General features: G+C 35.7%; 1 protein-coding gene across 2 annotated transcripts in view; it reads left to right on the top strand.

The window, feature by feature from the left end:
* The window catches only part of pns (DENN domain containing pinstripe), an 83169-nt gene that overhangs the window by 36926 nt on the left and 25478 nt on the right, over positions 1–20765 (top strand). Inside the window, exons 13-20 of one of the 2 annotated variants that reach the window (XM_089244358.1) lie at positions 3178–3303; positions 7522–7674; positions 8546–8642; positions 10127–10162; positions 13693–13816; positions 13911–14039; positions 14136–14257; positions 18147–18289. In XM_089244358.1, coding sequence (XP_089100484.1) covers positions 3178–3303; positions 7522–7674; positions 8546–8642; positions 10127–10162; positions 13693–13816; positions 13911–14039; positions 14136–14257; positions 18147–18289 — 930 coding nt within the window. The remainder of the gene's footprint in view (positions 1–3177; positions 3304–7521; positions 7675–8545; positions 8643–10126; positions 10163–13692; positions 13817–13910; positions 14040–14135; positions 14258–18146; positions 18290–20765) is intronic. The other variant, XM_089244359.1, reaches the window with a different exon arrangement.

Genomic DNA, 20765 nt, shown 5'->3' with positions numbered 1-20765 from the left:
TTCTTCTAATGTGGAACAAGGCTACCACATTTATTGCCTATATGTCTAACAGGGTTTAAACTACGGTCGCATTTTTCACAAAATGCGAAAGAGGTAATAGCCACTTTTGCAAAAATGCGTACAGAAGGTACAAAATAAGTAGACATCCAACTATCAATCATTAGCATTGTAGCATTTTGCTAAAGCTTGTACCCCCTATTTTCGATTTTTTGCTAAATGAATTTTTTATCTAGCTTAAATCCTGATGTCTAATACAGATTATTAACATTTATTGCCAACAGCTTGTATACAAACAGGTTAAATCAGTGTATCGTCATACAAGGCAGTAAGCAAATTCGGAGGGAGAATGCAAATGCATTAGACTTAGACTTATGGGTGGGGTGGTTTCATAGAACCTAGTACTGCAACGAGAGGTCTGTTGTACTATCCCCAAAAGAAAAAGAAAAAAAAAGTCTTTAATAGAGACCTATAGCTGAACAAAGTTTAGCAAAGATCTAATAGGAATGTCTTGAAGCTCCCATGGTTCAATCAAATGATGACCCAAGTGCTCAAACCTGTGTGCAGAGTACATTTCACATTCACAAAGAAAGTGAATAGCGGTCTCTTCCTTATATAAACAACCTCTAAAGATTGAGTCACTACTAACTCCCATGAAATTAAGAAAATGCAAATGTATTAAGTTTTTTATGTGTTTTATATATTTTTAGAAAATTCAGTGTATATATAACAGTGCTTATACAATATTTCTTTTGGGCTACTAGAATGTCAACCCTTTTCAAAATATTTTGCATCATTTTTCAAAAGTGATCAAATTTTAAACATTTTGTTTGAGGAAAAAGTGTTTTTGTATTTAAATCTTAAAAATATTCTAGCTTCCCGTTTGTTACATTGGGCACAAAAAAAAATTAAAATTTCTTATAATGGTGAAATTTAAGTTAAAACATTGAACTTATGAAACACGTTACATAATTTTATTCAAATTTGTATGAGTTAGGTCAACAATGAAATAAGAAACATCATGAATTGAAAAGTAACATTATGAGAAAGATTGAATATGAAAAAAAGAATATGTTGGTGTTTAAATATGCACTAAGTATGGTAGAGAAAAGTCTTCTCAAAATATTAATGAATGTGTGCCAGTGGAAGAACCGAGAGGAAGGTTAAATGGAAAATGAAGAGATAAGCTGAAGAAATTTCAACATGAATGAATCAATATCAGGATGAATGAATCAACATCAGAATAAATGACATCAGGTCTCAGAGACTGATGCGGGTTACTAGAGGAGTGGTGAAAATTTAAAAAAAAAATTGTAGGGGAAAGAGAAATCTCAGATATATATGGAAAAGTCTTGGAAAAAGAAGAGTATATTTACCCATAAGATAATACAAATTTTCCCTTAAGCATTAAATCTATCACTGTAATTAATCTGCATATAACCCACAGGATATCCATGGTCTGAAGATGTTTTTCAATGCTCTGTGGGTCATTGGTGTACACAAAGCGGGGATGGGGTTCTAACCCCAAACCCCCCCCCCCAAGCTGAGATTATAGTGTTATTTTGCAGGAAAACCCGTACCCCCCCCCCCCCCCGAGAAGAAAAAAAAATTGAAACCCCCTTGAAAAAATTCTGCATACGCCTATGCTGTGGGTACTCTAATGATGTGGGCAATAGAATGAAACTGGACAAAAAATTAAAAAATTTCAGTTCAGTAGTGTGTTAAATTTTCACTCGTCTTTTACAACCTTACCAAAGAAACAGGTTTGGAAGAAATAATATAGAGTATATCTTTATTTCATCAGGTATTCTAGTGTCCAGTATTTGCCAATACCCATCTAGATATGTGATTCATGTATCAAAATTCAATTTTACTCCTCCAGATTCATGGTTCGTACGAACCTTGAAAAGTCCTTGAAAAAAAAAAGTTCATTTTCAAGGCCTTGAAAATCCATAAGAGTCCTTGAAAAATTTGTGTATTCCGAAATAGTTTTCGCTACTTTTTTTTTAATCCGTAAGTGACGTCCTTAAAAAAGTGCAAAGCACAGGGAAAAAGCCTTAGCAGCCAATAACCCTGGATAATTGGATTTGAAGCACGTTTTTTCCATTATTCTTAAGCCGGGTTTTCGTAGGAGAAGGTTTTCTGTGCCGCGTGCAAAGTGAATCGCCCAGCGTGACACGCCGTACACTTACCAATAATAAGAAAGCAAGTTCGACTGTTTTCCCAGAGAGCGCAACAAGCCTCATGGCAGTGTTTTACGTCGGGCGTGATTGGCCGACTGCTTCTAGAGGAGTCAAATGCATTGTGCGCCACTCGTTTTACCGATCTTCTCTTCATTTTTGTTTTCTTTCACTTCCCTTCAAACCGGAGCATGCAGATGACAGAGTAGCTGATGCCAGGGCCGTGAGCTGATGCGCCACGGTAGGAATACACGAACGCGTAGTGTGATTACGTAACACGTTTCTGTCGACGCGAAATGATCCAGTTCAGTTCATGCGGCGCCAAAAACTTATGTTGGAATGTTTTTTTCCCTTTTTATTCTCTGTGCACGTGGAACCGCTCGGCCCGACGCAATATGTAAATCCCCGGCGGCGTGCTCCCACCCTCACGGGAGCTCGGCTTTATACTGTAGGCTGGTTTTTTTTTCCGCGTCTATGTCGGGATTGTTTTTTTTCTCCCTGAGATTGCCGGTTGTTATTTGTTGGCCGTTTTATTTATTCATTTATTTTTTTTATGATCGTAAATGATCTTGATTTTTTCCCTTGCAACTTTTATGGAATAAAAGCTAGAGTTCAAAATATGAACTTCCGATCGTTGTTTTTTTGGCACGGTCATTATTTCTGGGGGGCACGATGATGATGTCAATTCATATATGTATATACATTAGATCAGTCAACTTCACCTTTCACGCTGCCCCCCCCCCCCACCGTATCTCCGCCCATGCTGTCAACAAAATAATATTTATTTTTAGGAGTGATGCGAAGCGCTTTTACAAAGTTCTTTAAAGAAAGAAAACAAAAAATTAGTAGCAAGTGTGTGTACTTTTAATTACTTGTGGCTGAAAAATCCCTTCTATCAAGATTGGTTGCTGAGTTGTGAAAATTATTTCACAAAAGTAAAATGACATCATGTGTTAACATAATTTAATTTCAATATTTTATGAATGGTTGCTTTTTTTAGAAAATAGACATCAAGACAAAAAACAAAAGTCAGCGTTCGCAGAAGTATTATGATGTATCTCCTGCCTTGATATCACAAACGTATTGGAAATTTGTTGTGGCTCTATTAAAGGAATGCAAAATGCGGGTATTATTTTTATTGTAGATCCATTCACTTTATTACACTAAAACTTAGTTTTTTTCTACTTACTGTAAATGTCCTGCAAAATTTCTCAAAAACCAAATCTATATTTGCCAGCGCAAAGGGGACAGGTCCTTATTTTATTTACCTTCTTATATATGTTACTAGCAAAGTAGGAAATCTGGCATTCTATAGAACACAGTGTTTGTTAATCGCTGGGTCATGAGATCAATCGCACTGGGCCGCAAGAATATATTCACTACCCTTTCATTTTTAAAAGCATTTCCACGAACAATCAATTGGTTTATTTCACTATTGTAGGGTATATTATTCAAATTTTTCAGTCCAAAAATCATACAGGGAAAAAGGAAAAATCTGAGGATTATGTCACTCTCCACACGAAGGATTTTAACAGCTGGCTGATGCGAAGATATATTTAGTAAAGAGAGAAAATTCAACTGCCTTTGCGGGGAATCAAACCTTTGTCCTTTCACTTTCCTGGTGAACGCCCTAGACCACTATATTACAAAGGCAATGAATATCTTAATCTTTCCTTGGAGTTCGTGTGCACAGAACGGGATCGTACATGGATGGATGGTTGGACCTAACTCGGAACAAAGATCACAATTCTGCTGGATGGCAGAGAGTGACATCAGACTCGGGTAAGTCGCAATCTGGTGGCATTGTCAGCAATTGTGAGCTTTGGCCTGAGTCCGACTGTCCATGTACGATCCCATTCAGTGCACATGGGCTCCAAGGAAAGATTGAGGTATCCGTTGCCTCTGTAGTCTGGTGAATTCACCCATTCACCTGTAAAGTAAAAGGATGTAGGTTCGATTCCCCGCAAAGGCAGTTGAACTTTCTGTCTTTCTTAAATATATATTTGCATCAGCCAGCTGTTAAAAACCTTTGTATGGATAGCAGAGAGTGACATCATCCTCGGATAAGTCGCTATCTGGTGTCAGTGTCAGTAATTGTGGACTCTGGCCTGAGTTAGGTCAGACCATCCATGTACGGTCCCATTCAATGCACACGAGTTCCAAGGAAAGATTGAAATATTCTTTGCCTTTGTAGTATAATGGTCTAGGACATTCACACCTGAAAAGTGAAAAAACTTGGATTTGATCCCCTGCAAAGGCAGTTGAATTTTCTCTCTTTCCTAAATATATCTTCGCATCAGCCAGCTGTTAAAAACCTTCCTATAGTTCTAGAACAAAGGCTTCCTGCTGCAATCGTAAATAATAGGAATATTGAAGGTTCCTGTTTTGTGGCAAGGCCCCCAAGGAAAGAAAACGTGTCTCTTGTTACCCCTCTCGAAACTAGTACTTTTAATTGTATTTTTTTTTTCTTTTTGCAGTATTGAGTATCTACCATCAGGAATCTCGAACATTACAGAAGGGGAAAAATTATTTTTCTATTCGCCCTGTCTCTCTCCCTCATTCCCAAAAATCTCCTACGGCTTCAAAGTTTTCTGTTGACATCCAGATATCCCTGTTGCTTGCATGTTCACTATTTTCGATTATCGGCACTTCAGAAAATGTCCTGAAGACAATAATGTCATGAGAAAACTTGGTATCTGTAGAATTCCTTCAAGACTAAAAACATCTGTGTTATTCACCAGTAGCCCCAATTCGCACAACTTCAAAGGTGAATAATTGGTGAGTGATTGGGAATTTCCAGGTAATAGAAAACCACCTTCCACCATCATAGTCGCTATTTTTGACCAGTGGTAAAATCTCATCTCTAATAGTCCAATTATGACGATGAAGCACGTATTCACCTGTTCTCGGAAATCAGCTAACTATTTGGCATGGGTGGCAAATGTCAACAACTAATCAATGAAGATTATTGCATACAGAAAATATTGTGTTTTGAATTGGTCATTCGAGGTGCACATAACTGGTAGTGTTGATAACGAATAGTGTTTTCTTTGCACGAACGCAGTGAATTACGTTGCAAGAGTTTTCATTTTGATATTTTTCCAGTGTTGTATTTTTCATATATTCAAATGATAGGCTTACAAATCAAAATTTTTGTTTCGAATTTCAAGAAACATTTTCAAAGTTTAGAGTAGAAAAAATTTGTGCTTAAGATTCTTACATTTATAAAGTTACACAATTTTATAAAATCATATATCGTGAATATGCTGCAATGAGTGTTTCATCCAAAATTTAACAATTTTCTGCTGTTCAACTGAGTTTCATAGTGAGTTACAATATAGACAGATTTTTTTTATATCCTTACCTTATTTCTAACTAAGATTAAATACAAAATTTGACCGTAAAATATATTTTACACTAAATTATGTATTGACAAAGTGCTAAATAATAAGTGTTACATCAGTGTAAGTCAGCACAAATAAATTAAAATTTATAGCAAGATTTTTCCATTGCCCACACTGTGAATGAAAACTTTGTGTTTTCGCAAACTGTGCACAGTTATTCTATAAAATTGAATATGAAGACCTTTTGATTGATTTGCAATCAATACTGTATGTTAACATGAAAAAAAAAACACCTCAAGTATAAGGATAAATCTATAATACTATCCCCTATTTTTTGGGACCCATTCTTTGGCAAAAAGGGTTCCTTATGCACATTAAAAATACAGTATATTTTCCAATGAGACAGAGGCACTGAATAAAACATTTAAAAAGGGGCTGAAAGTTGCCAGTTTTCCCTTATATATGGAACTCAAGCCCTTGTACAGGAGAAGGAGTGATGCGTTGCATTGTATATTCATTAAATATTGGGGGCTCAAAAACCCTCAGCCATAAGGTTCTGGCACCTATGCAATGAGAATATTTGCTGCAGTTGCTGATGAAATGCTTCGTTTTTGTTTTGACTTCTGTGCGTTATTAATACAGTACCAAAAAGTCATATCAATTTAAGATAACAATTCAATTAAGCAATTAAATTCATTTTAATTAATGAATCAATTAAATGGGTTTAATCAATCAATTAAAGGGATTTTAATTAAATAATTATCACAGAATAAAAATAATTGGTTGTTTTTAATTATTATAGTCTTATCAACTAGTAAACTATTGACTAAACTACCCCCAGACTGGGCCGTAGACTCATAGAAATTTGATCCACCAGACGGGTTTTCAAAAAGGTTGAGAACCACTGCTATGGAATACCTGATTTTAGACAAAGTACAAAATACTGACTTCTAACATTAATTATATGTGTAATGGAGAATCTGTAAGGTTTATTATGTACATTACATGTTTTGTTTAGTTTAATTGCAAATACAGTCAAACCTCTCTATCTCAAAACTGACGGAACCAAAAAAAAAAAATTTCAAGATAGGGAGTTTTCGTGAAATAAAGTTTTTTTTTGGTTAACAAAGGAAAAAGATGCCGTAAATGGTAAAAATTTCAATTGATAAAAACTAAAAATACTGTTCTATATTTTTACAGTATATCAATGAAATTATTGGTTATGTTAAATTTTTATGCTTAATCACCCTATATGCAAGTATATACAAATCAGCGGTTCTAAACTGGAGCCCTAGAGGCTCAGTGGGAACTCCCTGGGGGGGGGGGGGAGCTCCAGGAAGATAAAAAAATAATTAAAAAAGAAAATTATAAATATATTTCAATAATAAAAATAAATCAGTAACTTTGATGACTAAATAAAAAATAGGCCTACTGGGCTCTTTACCATTTCAGCCTGACAATGTGTACTAGCAAGCAGGGCTGTAACTAGATGCTTTTTTCCAGAAACACACATTTTGGCAGCCCCCCTCCCCCCCCCCCCCCCCCCCCCCCCGTTGAAGTTGAGGTTAAATGAAATTTATGCCCCTTCTGGTCCAGCGCCTGGGCGATAGACCTGCCTGCCTCTCCCAGCCTAGTTGTCCTGATAGCAAGAGCTACAAGATTTTGGGTCCTATCTTAGTTTGCTCCAGCAAATGGTGCAACCTGAAAACCATGAGGCATTCCATAGAATGACAGATTTTGTACTTTTCTGAAAACCATATAGATTTGATTGAGCAATTTGTATAGTGTGAAATATTGCGCTTACCCCTTTCCGAACTATTAAAAAAGGAAAAAGATGGATAATATGTGTGCTAGCAGTATGTTAAATATAAGATATTTTTTGCGGGACGACCAAATATTACTTTTATGTATTTTCACTGATTTACAATTTTAGTTGTCAATTCGAGAAAAAAAATTATGATGATTTTTAAATTTCCTTTAATAATATCATCTGTTTTCAGACCAAACGCATGCTTGTGGAGAAAATGGGTCAGGAAGCAGTGGATCTTGGCCATAATGAGATAAGTATCAATGGCGTAGAAGAGAATACGCTGATTGCCAGTCTCTGTGATTTGTTGGAAAGGGTTTGGGCCCATGGTCTTCAGTCTAAACAAGTGCGTTTTTTTAAAATCATTCTATTTTAATTTCTAATTCACTATGCCAATTATCATTATTTTTTATTTAGTCATGAAAAAACTGGGATAATATTTTTGTGTAACTGTGCTGTCAAATTCTCACTATTAAAAACTTAATTTTACCCAAGATATATCTCCCCTAAACCTGAGGATTTGCTTCATGCAGTCCGTTAGAGAAGAAAAAAAGAGGTAACCTTACCAAAATTTATAAAAAATAAATGCACGCGCTTCAACTAATAGATGAGGGGAATCAATAATGAGCCAGTAAATTTTGTTAGATGTCACTAGATGCTCTCAGAAGAACAAAAATTATCAAGCTGTTAAAAAATATACTGAATGATATTTAAAACAAAATTTAAAAAAATATCATTGGAGTGATTTCAATCTCTTCAAACAATATTGTTATAGAAAAATTTATTATCTGAAAGGTATCCTTGTATCAATAGAAGTTTAACATTCGATTAAAAGCAATTCATACAAGATAAAAAAAATATTACGAGAGATTAATTATTGTGGTATCAAATATCATTGTAGTGAGATTTCACTGAATTATAATGCATAGTCACAGTGGGAAAATAGATTTTTAATGTAGTACTGTGTGAGAATGAGAAAATGTGTTTCCTTGCCTTATTGAATCAAGCACTTCCCTAAAAAACATTAGTAATTATTTGTTTTCAAATTTGAAGTTCAAAATGATTTTTTGTAGAAAAAATGTGTTACTTATATTTGTTTGAATATGTATTCAATAAAATGATCAGTTTCATGTAGTGTAAAACTGATTTTTAGTAACAGAAAATACAAGTATAAATATTCTGAAACTTACCATAAATATAAAATTTTCTATTTTTAGGGAAAATCAGCTCTCTGGTCTCATCTTGTTAGCTATTGTGAGATTGAAGAGTGCAAATGCTCTGGGAAGCCTATTGATCCAAACTTCCTAACTCCTGGTGGGTGTTTTTCCCCCATTAATTGTTTTATAGCTGCATAGATTCAAAGGGAAAAAAAAAACATTTTTTCGCTAAATTATTCTAAATGTATTTGATGCAGTAAAATCTTGATCCAACATAATTGAAATCCAACATAGTTGAGATAAATCAAAATTTCTAGCTAATCTAATATGAACCACTCTGTTGTAACAATCCAGTACCATCTATAATTGTAACCAGCTTTGTGTGCAGCTGAATCTCTGTGTTTTTTAACATTATTTCTGTTGAGTTGGAATGCTGTTGCTGCTCCAACCAAGTGATTTTCTGAAAGCATGGTTGTTACTTTACTTGTATTCGAGAAGTCTCTTCATCAGATTCTTCATTTTTATTGGTTGGGGAATTTCAGTTTTCTGTTCCATTAAAAGTAACAAGAAGAATGCATTGTTCCACCGCGAATGACAGATTTTTACTAGAATGCAAAAACTTGAGAATAAAAAATCAAATATATATATATACTGCATTTTAATGTGTATAAGGTCCCCCAACCACCTTCCCTGGTTTTTTGGAAAAACTTGAAAAGATTTGATGATTTGATTAAAATTGGAGGAAAGGTGAAAAGATACATATATATATATAATACTACCTATGTATAAGAAACCCCCTCTTATTTTTGGCACCCAATTTTTATCAAAAAGGGGTTCCCCTTGTATACATTAAAATATGGTGCTTTTGAAAGAACTTTCAAGCGAAGTACATGCATGAATATATAAGGGAAATTACAAGATGTTGATTCAGTCTTTGTAAAAATGCTCTCTTTCTCTTACTGTTTTGAACAATATACTGTATATGAAAAACCATACCTTGTTATAAAAGTGAAGTTTTTGGGAAAATATATATTGATTTCAGACATAGTATTGTCTAAGGGTGAAGTCTATATTTTTTTAGCCATAGAAATAGAACAAATGTCTTTATATTATATGGCACAAAACCACAAAACCCCCAGTTAACAATCATCATATTTTTGCAAAAGCTAACATAATATTTAACCATTATACAGTTGACGCTTGATTTTATGAACCTCTAGTTTACAAACTAACATGTTTTTATGAACTTTCATGTGGTCCTAAAAAAATATGTAATTTCTTTGAATGCCTTTCTTATTTATGAACTTTTGATTTTATGAACTAATTGTTAGTCTTTTTGAGTTCATAAAAGCAAGCGTTGACTGTAACATGTTTACACTATTTAATAAAAATTGCTTAGTTTAACCTCTGGAGGACTGATTCGATTTCATTTTCAATGCAGGATATTACCTGAAACATTTGGGGTCACAATGGAACATTCATACATGCTTCTAGAACACAATTTGAGAAGCACTGATTTAATTCATTATCAATATGTATAGTGTTAAGATGGTTTCCTTTGCCTAAGTTGAAAAAAAAATGATTGCCCGTGAAAATTGGCATTCGTCTGACTGCTTTATTTTTGTCATTCATTCATGCTAGCATTGGCCTGGTGTGTTCTTCGAAAACGGATTGATTGTAGGTGATTCTGAATTTCCTAATTTTGCACTTTTTTATGAGTTATATGATATTTGCACTTTTTTGTTCTAAGGATTTGTAAATTTACATGTTTGCCTTTGATCCTTTCCCGTCATATTTCAGTTCACAGTCTTGTGCATTATGATGGACAGTATGACTTAAGTTCATTACAGTGATTTTTAACTATAATCGTTGGATTGTATTTTTAAAGTAAACCGTGAATTTTTAGTGTGAATTACAAGCTGCTGTGACAGTCTACAGACAAGCTACAGTCGGTTTTTTCATGAGGTTGAAATAAAAGAATAAATATTTCTTCAAATAATTTTTTAAATTAGGGGATATCACATGGGGTATGTCTTAATGGTATCCCACCTATAGAGGTTTGACTGCAGATCTGATGAAGGTGTCGTGCTAAGCATGCTCTGAACTGCAGCCCAGCAACTGTATATATATATATGACAAGGTTGTAGCAATTTGAAAATTAGAAAGCTTCCATTATAATGTCAAAAAATTTCTCTAAAACAGTTTTTTCCCTTTCTTCGAAAATCATAATAATGATTGCACTTATCTCTCATGCTCCTCATAAACATTAGTCTGAGGTACTTCTAACAAATAATGGAGGCAGTAAAGTCATTTTTTGCCTCCTCTTTCTATTTTTAGGCTTCTCCATATGCCAATGGGATATACACTGATCAAAACAATTAGGGGAGCAAGCAAAAAAGTGAAGAAAACCGTGCGAGACAGTCACGTATTGGCATACAATGGATAGTACACACGTATCAATGCGCAATACAGAAAAAAGACATAAAAAAATTTGGAATTAAGCTTTATTTATTTGAAAATATGGAAAAAACATGAAAAGATGATTTAGGGCAACAATTTGGTTACATGTAAACGATAAAAAAAAGTACTGTTTAGACATGATGCATGAGTTTTAATAGGGCGTGTGGTCTCCTCGAACAGCTAAGACTGCTGCACACCTGTTTGCCATGGATGCGATGAGGTTATCGATCAGACTTTGGGGAATACTGTTCCACTCCTCAAGAAGTGCAATCTGCAAGTCTCGGACAGTAACAGGCGGCCTTGGTCGCGCAGCAATGCATCGTCCGAGCATGTCCCAAACATGCTCGATTGGATTCAGGTCAGCAGAGCACGCTGGCCATTCCATACGCTGTATTGTTTCAGCTTCAAGCATGTTCTCCACCAGACGAGCTCTATGCGGTCGGGCATTATCATCCTGGAAAACAAAGGAATCTCCAATGGCTCCAGCGTAAGTGATGACATGAGGTCGCAGTATCTCATCTGCATACCTTCGGGCTGTCAAAGTGCCATTCCGAATGATATGCAGGTCCGTACGTCCACCTATGCTGATTCCACCCCATACCATCCAACCAGCTCGTCTGTATTGTGGCCTTTCACGAACGAATGCGGGGTTATTTCGAGTGCCCCTGTCCCTCCATACCAGAACACGTAGGGTGTCACACTCCAGACTGAATCGGGACTCGTCTGTAAACAACACTTGGCTCCAGTCATGTTGCTCCCAATCTCGATGTTCAGCAGCCCATCTTCTTCGGGTCGCACGGTGGCGTGGGGTCAACGGAATGCAGACCATTGGCCTACGTGCATAGAGCCCTCCCTCATGAAGCCGATTACGTACTGTTTGGCTGGACATTCTTCGTGCTGTTGCCAAGAGCAACCGTCTTTGCAGCTGCATAGCATTCTCTGTTCTGTTTCGACGGGCTGTTAACCGTACATACCTATCATCAGTTGCTGTAGTCTCGCGTGGCCGACCTTGCCCTGGTCGACGTCTAACATTTCCTGTTTCTTGGAATCGATTGCACAGACTTGCAACAACACTTCTGGCGACTCCAACAGTGTCCACGACACTACGTTGTGTTTGCCCGGATTCCAGTCTGCCTATAACACGCCATGCCATGGATTCCGGAAAATCACGTTGTTGAGACTTCCTCAAGTCACCTTTTCTCAAAAAAAAAATACTGCGCAATTGAATTTCACAGTTACGGCAGTAAAACAGACGTTTCTGCAACATCCCGATTTCTGCCCTTATCTTCTTTTTCTGGTTTTTGACGTCATGAACTTTGATTTGCATATGAAGTTTTCTTCTTCCGTTTCCTGCTAGGCTTTAAATTATGGATGATTCATTTTATGTTACTTATCGGTATACATCTTTGCGTAATTTTGTTAAAACCATGTGCTCCCCTAATTGTTTTGAGCAGTGTATTACGGTTTTACTCAACTCTTGTCTCCAATGACTGTGACCATCATGTCACTGTCAGGGCTTATTTGACTGGAACTTATAGTATGAAGTGGTTTCCAAACAGCTGAACAAATTGTGCTAGAAAAACTTTCCAGTTAGTGGAAAAATGTTAATTAATGTATTTTAACGTACATAAGGAACCCCCTGATTTTACAGGCTGAAAATTTGCAAGAAAATTGAAAAGATATATCTATAATACTATCCGTGTGTGTGTGAGAAACCTTTTCTTTTTTGGGGAACCTTTTTTTGGCAAAAAGGGGGTTCCTTTATACATGTTAAAATATGGTAATCCCATATAGCCACAGAAGTGAGCAGTGTGATATAATGACTGAGAATTTTAATTGCTTGGTTGCCCGGCTGAATCTCTTTGATAATACAAAGTTTTATGAAAAATGCCTAATCGAATCACCAAAAATCAATTTCACAACAGGAGTTCTCTTCATTCACAGACAAAATCATCTAAATGAACAAAACACATAAAGTAGCAATTTTCATAACAAGAAAAAAAAAAGCAAGAAGAAAAAAAGAGCAAAAAAAAAAAAAATTGCCATTTGCTTATAGTGAGAAGTCTCTTATAACGACGATTTTCCTCATGATTTTAAGCTCTCGTTATAAATTACTTTTACTGTACTATAAGTAACTGGCAAGCTCTTGTGCTCATAAAAATGGTGTAAAAATACATTGAATGATATTTTTATTACTATCATTGGTACTAGAGTTGGCCCTATTCAAACCAAAATATCTATGATTTCAGCGTGTTATATTTGATTATATGAAGAACACTTTAATCACCATGTTACATCATTAATACATTAAATACTAATGAAGAATTAATCATTTTAAAAAAGCTTTAAAATAAATTCAACACACATAGAATGAAGTTTATGTCAAAAATTTTAATCCTTCCTTAAGAATTTGCAAAAAAAAAAAACAATTTTTTTAATTTGATATTTTAAATTTTGTTTTTGTGAAACTATCAACATTTTCTTTTTGAATCAAAAGTTTTTATAATTGGCTTATATAATTATAATGCAAGATAGTTTTTTTTTTACATTTTTCAAGCCTCTGTATTTTGCTGGGTTTTTTCTTCACCCGCTTTGTTTATTTTGAAAGTAGAGTTATCTTTGTTTGTTCTTCGGAACCTATAAATCTTTTCTTTCTGGCAACAGTCCTATTTGTTCTACCACTTTCAAAAAATCAACATCACTTTGATTTTATCTCATTACCAGTGATATTTTTATTTTCATGGCAGATATTGCTAGTCTTACATTTGAAGGAGAACCAGCCAATCAAAAAGACCTGAAAGAGAGAAAAATAAAGACAACTGATGCATCGCTTCTCAATGCAATGCCAATTTCTCTCATTTGTGATATAAAGTAAATTCATTCATCAAATTATTTTTCAATGCAACACCTAGAAGTTTTATTTTTAATTGAAATGCAACTAAAACTTTAATTTCACTCTACTTAGGAACATACAAGCTATGACAGAAATAAAAACCGATATTGGTTATGCTCGTGCTTGGGTTCGATTGGTATTAGAGAAAAAACTGTTAGCAACACATTTGAAGAAACTTCTTAACAATCATAAGTTATTACAGTAGGTATTGCAATTGATTAATTGAAATGAATTTTTTTTTAATAAATCAAGAATAAATTTACAGCACTAAATTATTCTGCATTTTTGAATTTCTAGGACTTTGTATAAAAGATATGCTTTTTTACGATGTGATGATGAGAAAGAGCAATTTCTTTGCCACCTTCTGTCTCTGAATGCTGTTGACTACTATTGCTTTACCAACACATTCACAAATACAGGTAAATTTACTTGTAGGTTCTATTTGCTATTAGTTCTACTCAGCTGTTAAAGAGTTAAATATTTATTTTAGAGATGAAAATATCCATTTTATTGCGAAAATTATGTATAATTATAAATAGAATATATTTTATACATACAGGGTGGGCGAAAAGTCAGCAGAAACTTTAAAAATTCATAAAAACCAGAAAAATAACCAAAATAAAAAACAGTTTGCAGGGTTAGGATCGCTAGGTCACAGGAATTTTTTCAAGAGAGGAAAAAACTCAAAAAACAGCCAATAGGTGGCACTGGTACAAACGACTTTGATGGAAATGAGATGGTTTTAAGAACTTGTGCTCCTAATCCACAATCAGTTCACTGTTGTAAAATGTGTATTTGAACCTGCTGCACTCTGCCGTTGCTGGATTTGTGATTCGCCTGCAATGTGTTATCCCCTGTGGTGGTGGTCATGAGAAACACATACTGCTGTAATAAACGATTTGGAGGCATTCTGTTCGTTATTTGCATATCTTTTCTCTGACTTATGTATATTAGTGCCACCTATCGGCTGTTTTTGAGTTATTTTTTCCTATCTTAAAAAAATTCCAGTGATCTAGCGATGCTAACCCTGCAAATAGTTTTTTATTTCTGTTATTTTTCTGATTTTTATGAATTTTTAAAGTTTCTACAGACTTTTTGCCCACGCTGCATTTTATATCTATAAGTTCATTTAAGTATTCACAAAAAAAAAAAAGATGTCACTCTTCACTATCGATATGAAGTATAGAAGAGTAAGTATTCTGTATTTCCAGTCTGACTGGATATGATGCAAAGATGGTTTTTGGAAAAACAATCTACATGCCTGTAGGAATCAAATTGCCATCCCCTCGCCTTCCAGGCGAGTGTGTTTGACCATTATGTAACAGAATCATGATATACAGCGAAACCTCAATGTAACGATATTCTGTGGACGAAGAAAAACGATAGTTGTAGAGGGATTATCATTATATCCAGAAGCGGCATAATCATCATGTGCTATAAAATTTATGCTGCTGTTGGCATCCTTCCTGAATTGCCATTTTTAGTACCACAAGAAAATGTGCTTCTATACATTTATTTTCCGCAAAAAGTTGTATTGATTGGTTTATTAATAAAATTCAGTTATATGCATTGCTCCCGTAAAGTTGTTTATCGCATTGCACTTTTGTGTCTTGCACAGAAAAGAATGATCGCAAGTGATATAGTGCTTTCAGAGATCCTATGGTGCAAATTACCGATGTTATTAGGTGTCTTCAGAAGAACAGGAAACAAGTGACGAAATTAAAATAAAATTCAAAATGAATTTGAGCAAAATAAATATAAGAAAAATATTGTTGTATAGTGGTTTTTCAAAAACCTCATGAAATATTGTTAGAGGGATTTATCATAGTAAAAGATATTATTGTTTTCAGAGAAGTTAACATTAAACTATAGGCAAATCCAAACGAAATTTGAAACAATATCGTTGTAAAGGGGATTTATCTTTATATCGTTGTAGCGAGGTTTCATTGTATTTTCTTTCCTTACATTTTGTATATTGAATGGGATTGCACAATGGGTGGCAGAATATGAAAGAACGGTCATTCAATCCCTCCTCAGAGGCCTGGGAATTTTATTTTAAAAAATCATCTCCATGTTTCTAAATCATATCCAGTCTTCTGTACTTTGTATGCATGATAGTTATTTTATACAAAATAAAAAAGTATATTTTAAATCTATATGTTATATTTCTTCATGATATTACATGATAGTATTATGCAGTTACATAATAATATGGGTGGAAACCAGAATTTTTCTGAGGATAGAAGTGAGAAGCTCATCTTTTTGGTAAATGAAAAAGTCTTTGAGTAGTTCATTGAGTTTTGTTACCGACCCCTGCTATAACAAGTAAAACACCACTCCATCGCAATTCACTGAGTTGGTGACAATTTTTTTATTAGTCAAAACTACGAAAGATATTCAGGATAAACAATTGTAACTGTCATATTCTGTCCTTTTAACCACTTGTCTCAGGCAACACCAGGTCGTCAGCTGAAGTTTTTTTTCTGTGGTTCCCAACTTCGAGGCACAAATGCAAGCTGATCTCCCCATTAAAAGGTCTAGCCACAGAGAGCAATATGCCTACAATGACCCAATTATACAATTATTACACTTCACTCATAGTTAGAAAAATTGATGGCAGCTGGCAGCACACTACACATAACAAGCATCACATAGAAACAAACTTCACCACTTCAAGTTCACTATATGTACTTGCACATTCCAAAATGTACCAATTCGTTAGAAGTTCCACAGAGGAATATGGACGTGATGCATGTGTGGTGTGGTAGCAGTAGTAGGCAACACCAGGTATTTCTGCTGGTAGCCTAATAATTTTGTAGGTTTTTCTCTCTACAATATTGCCATAAAAATTTGCGCACCAAGAAATAATTGTGGGATCGAAACGAAAGTCGGCCTGAAGGTACATGTCGGGCAGATATGCAAATGATTAGAAATGCAGCGTGATTGCGCATTGCGTAATGCCACTAGAGAGCGTTGAACTTCATTCTCCTTGGAGTATAAAACAGGTAAGCAGAGCTTGCTGGAGTGTATTTAATCGTTTGCAAAGGAAATGCGGAGGTAGACATGCCATTACGCCGCCGTCGAAGACCATATGAGCAGTTGTCAGAGTTCGATAGGGGAAGAATCATCGGGATGATGGAAGCTGGGTGGTCAGCTCGGTAAGTAGCTCGTCAACTAGGCCGTTCTGATTTTACTGTGAAGAAGTGTTGGGACCAGTGGACAGAAGAGACGTCATTTACACGGCGACCAGGTTCAGGACGCCCTCGACAGACCAGTCGTCGAGAAGACCGTCACATCATCCGAAACGCACGCGTAGAGCCAACTGCCTCATTGGCCGCTATCCAGACATCTGGTATCGCGGCGCCCATTACGTGTGCTGCCAATGACACCCACCCACCAACGCCTCTGTTTGGAGTGGTGTCGAGCACGACGGGATTGGACTGCAACGGAATGGAACCAGGTCGTCTTCAGCGACAAATCGAGATTCAACTTGAGCAGTGATGACAATCGTGTTCGTGTGTGGAGGCCCCGTGGTGAACGCTTCAATCCTGCCTTCGCTTTACAGCAACCCACAGCTGGTGTCATGGTATGGGGTGCCATTGCTTATGATACACGGTCACCCCTAATATTGATCCATGGCACAATGACAGCCCAGCGATACGTCCATAACATTCTTCAGCCACATGTGTTGCCACTCATGGCAGAGCTCCCAGGAGCCATTTTTCAACTAGACAATGCTAGGCCACACACAGCAAGGATGTCACAAGACTGCCTCCGCCACATTACCACCCTTCCCTGGCCTGCTCTATCCCCAGATTTGTCACCAATCGAGCATATCTGGGATCATTTGGGACGGCAAGTTGGACACCCTACGAGGTTGATCGAACTAGAGGCGCATTTACAGCAACTGTGGAACGAGATGTCTCAGGACATCATACGGAACTTGTATGCCTCAATGCCCTCACGTATCGCATCGTGCATTCGCGCTAGAGGGGGGTCCAACAGAGTACTAAAACTTCTGTTCATCTGTACTTTTACTGCAATAAATGATCCTTTTTCTTGGGTTTTCTAATCACTTACTTATATCAACGTAGTACTTACATGTGTAAAATTTCATTTCATTTTGACGACTTCTTCTGGGTGCACAAATTTTTATCGCAATGAGTGTATGATTGTGTTCTATTTTATACGCAGAGTTAAAATGTATAAATCATGCAATTGTATGTAAATAAGTTATTTAATAATATAATTTTTTGTTTTCTTACTTCCAGTTTCTTTCTAAGAATCTTTTTTTTTTTTAATTTCAAGTAATACCTTATCGGATTGTGGTTTTCCCAAGTCGAAAGCTAAATTCTTCTACGTCTGCAAATGCTTGGATTATAGTTGCTGGAACTTTAGGTGAAAGTAAACAGCTCCCATTAAACAAACAGACTTTGGAAATAGTGTTTGAGGTAATTCCTTTTTCAAGAACTTCAAGAGAAGTTAAAAAGCTGAGTTCATTAGATATGGTAAAACATATTGATCTGCATAATTTGGACATAGTGTGATTTTTTTGTGAAGCAATGGAATGCAGAAGCTGTAAAATAAATTCTAAAGGTATTACTTAACTTAAGCTGAGTGTGCATTGGTATGACGAACATACATGTATGGTCGTTCATTCAATGCCACTGTGCAATTTACGTTGGGATGACCTCACTAGATTGACATCTACTACTCCACAGCAGTGGTTAATGAAAATTGGTTTTCTATGGTTTTCAAACTTTTTGTCACAAATGACAGTTTAGCCTTTGCGTCCAAAATGTCTCAAAACAGCTGCAATCAAACCTGCAACAGAGAAATACAGCAGAGTTCGCTTATAGCATATTCTCTTGGGGATTCGAGAAGTGTATGTTATAAACGAGTTCTTGAAATTAGCTTATATAGCAGCTGTATACATGCATAAAGTGTATTATTGAGATTATCGTCGACAAAATAAGCTTATGCAGCATGTAAAAATTTAATAAGGAATGAATACCTTTTTTGGTTGATATATGTCCTGAGCAATTTTACAAAATTTATTAGAGTACATGATATTCCAGAAGTCCATAAATTTTTGCTCAACTTAATTGATTTCCACTGACATTATTTGGGTTTATGCTAATGGTTTCCATTCAAAGCTATTATCAAATATTTTTTCATATTCTTTCAAAGGTTAGAGATTTGATGCTTTCAAAACAGCGCAAATTTCTACTTTACCCCATTGCAACAGTTGTTCTTTTATCAAGGCCATCTACTAGGTGGTCCAAAAGTATCAGAAAAAACAAACATCCGATGATTTAAAAGCGTCAACGATGCAGTTTTCACGGAAATAGAGGAAAGATCGTTATTCGGGTGATATCTTGTAATTCATTAGTTTTGATAGTTTTGTAAATACAGTAACAAGAAATTTCCCTCCAAATACAGTCTGACTAACAAGTAGCACTTTTTAGCCATGCACCATGGGCACGAATCCAGTGTAATATTAGGGAGGGCAAATTAGTTGGAGCAAAAAGCATACGGTGAATATATGTCCCATATTTTACGGGCAAAGCCTTACTTTTCAATTGTATTTCTGGCTCTTAGAAGCTATATATTCTGGATCCAGAGAGGGCGGTCGCCCACCCATCCCAATTCATTACAGAGCCATCTATCAGTAGCATAATTAGCTGCTGTGGTGGTTGAGTGGTTATACAGATGGATGCGCACTGCAAGGACCCGGGTTCAATCCCCACTGTTGCCAGAGTTGTGGTTGGCTGAAGTTGGTTTTCTGTGGTTTCCAACTTCAAAGCTCAAATGCAAGCTGATCTCCCCATTAAAAATTCTCACCACAGCGATCAATAGGCCAAATATTTAATCATTACACTTCTTTCATAGGTAGAAAAACTGATGGCAGATGGCATCACTACACATAACAAGCATTACACAGAAAAAACAAACTTCATGGCAAGTTCACCTCATGTACACACACATTCCAAAATGTACCAATTTGTTAGAAGTTCCTCTGAGGAATATGAATCAGGTGGTTTAGTAGTAGTAGTATAGTAATTAAGTAATTATTTCAACCAAATTTTTCATTATTAAAGAAATTCCCATGACTTCCTGTAAAAGAATACATGATATAATGATATGAAAGATATCACCCGAATACAATGAATATAGCACAAACAAGTCACTTTTTTGGCTTAATTTTTTCCGGGTTTTTCTTTACAGTATGTTATATCAAAATCGTTTTCCAGATTAAAAGATTGTTTTTTGATATGTTATATCCACAGTGTATGTTTTAAGAGGGGTATGTAATTACAGGTAAAAATGCATGGAAGTGAATGGGTCAAAAATTGGGGATCACAAAATCGTATGTTATGTCCAGGGTATGTTATAAGTGCACTCGACAGCACATTATTCAGAATTACATTTATTTGCTGATTTCTCTCTAAGACAGATGGTAACTTCTCTGAAAACGTAAAATGCCTTACACCACACATGAAACAAGCTTCCTAACTCATGGTTTGTGTCATATGGTAGCTTTTCATGATGCAACCCAGTTAAAATTAATCAACACTTTTGCCACTTCTTTTACAGCCAGGGGCTCGAGTGCCAGCATTTGTCAAAAATAAAAATACAAAGACAGACCATAATATAAATCAGGACTGGACAAATTGCAAAAAAATCTAGGGGCCAGATTAATTTTTTAGGGGCCAATTCAAAAAGGTCCACAATAATGCTTCTTTTGAGTTTTTCAGGACATAGTGACCCCCCTTTCATGTTTGCAGATATGTTACTATAAATTCCAAATATTTTGTGCTGCTCTCAGTCTGCAATTTAGTAACTACACAAAGAAAATCTTAGGTACCAATACCAATTTTTTGTTACCATGGCAACCTGGTGCCAGGGATTTGTCCAGCCCTGGTA

Source organism: Pholcus phalangioides, unplaced genomic scaffold, assembly GCF_987345545.1.
Source record: "Pholcus phalangioides strain wild (caught in Gottingen) unplaced genomic scaffold, Ppha-v1.0 ptg000015l_1, whole genome shotgun sequence".
In the NCBI taxonomy this organism is placed as follows: Eukaryota; Metazoa; Arthropoda; class Arachnida; order Araneae; family Pholcidae; genus Pholcus; species Pholcus phalangioides.
This window is presented reverse-complemented; position numbering and strand designations above follow the sequence as displayed.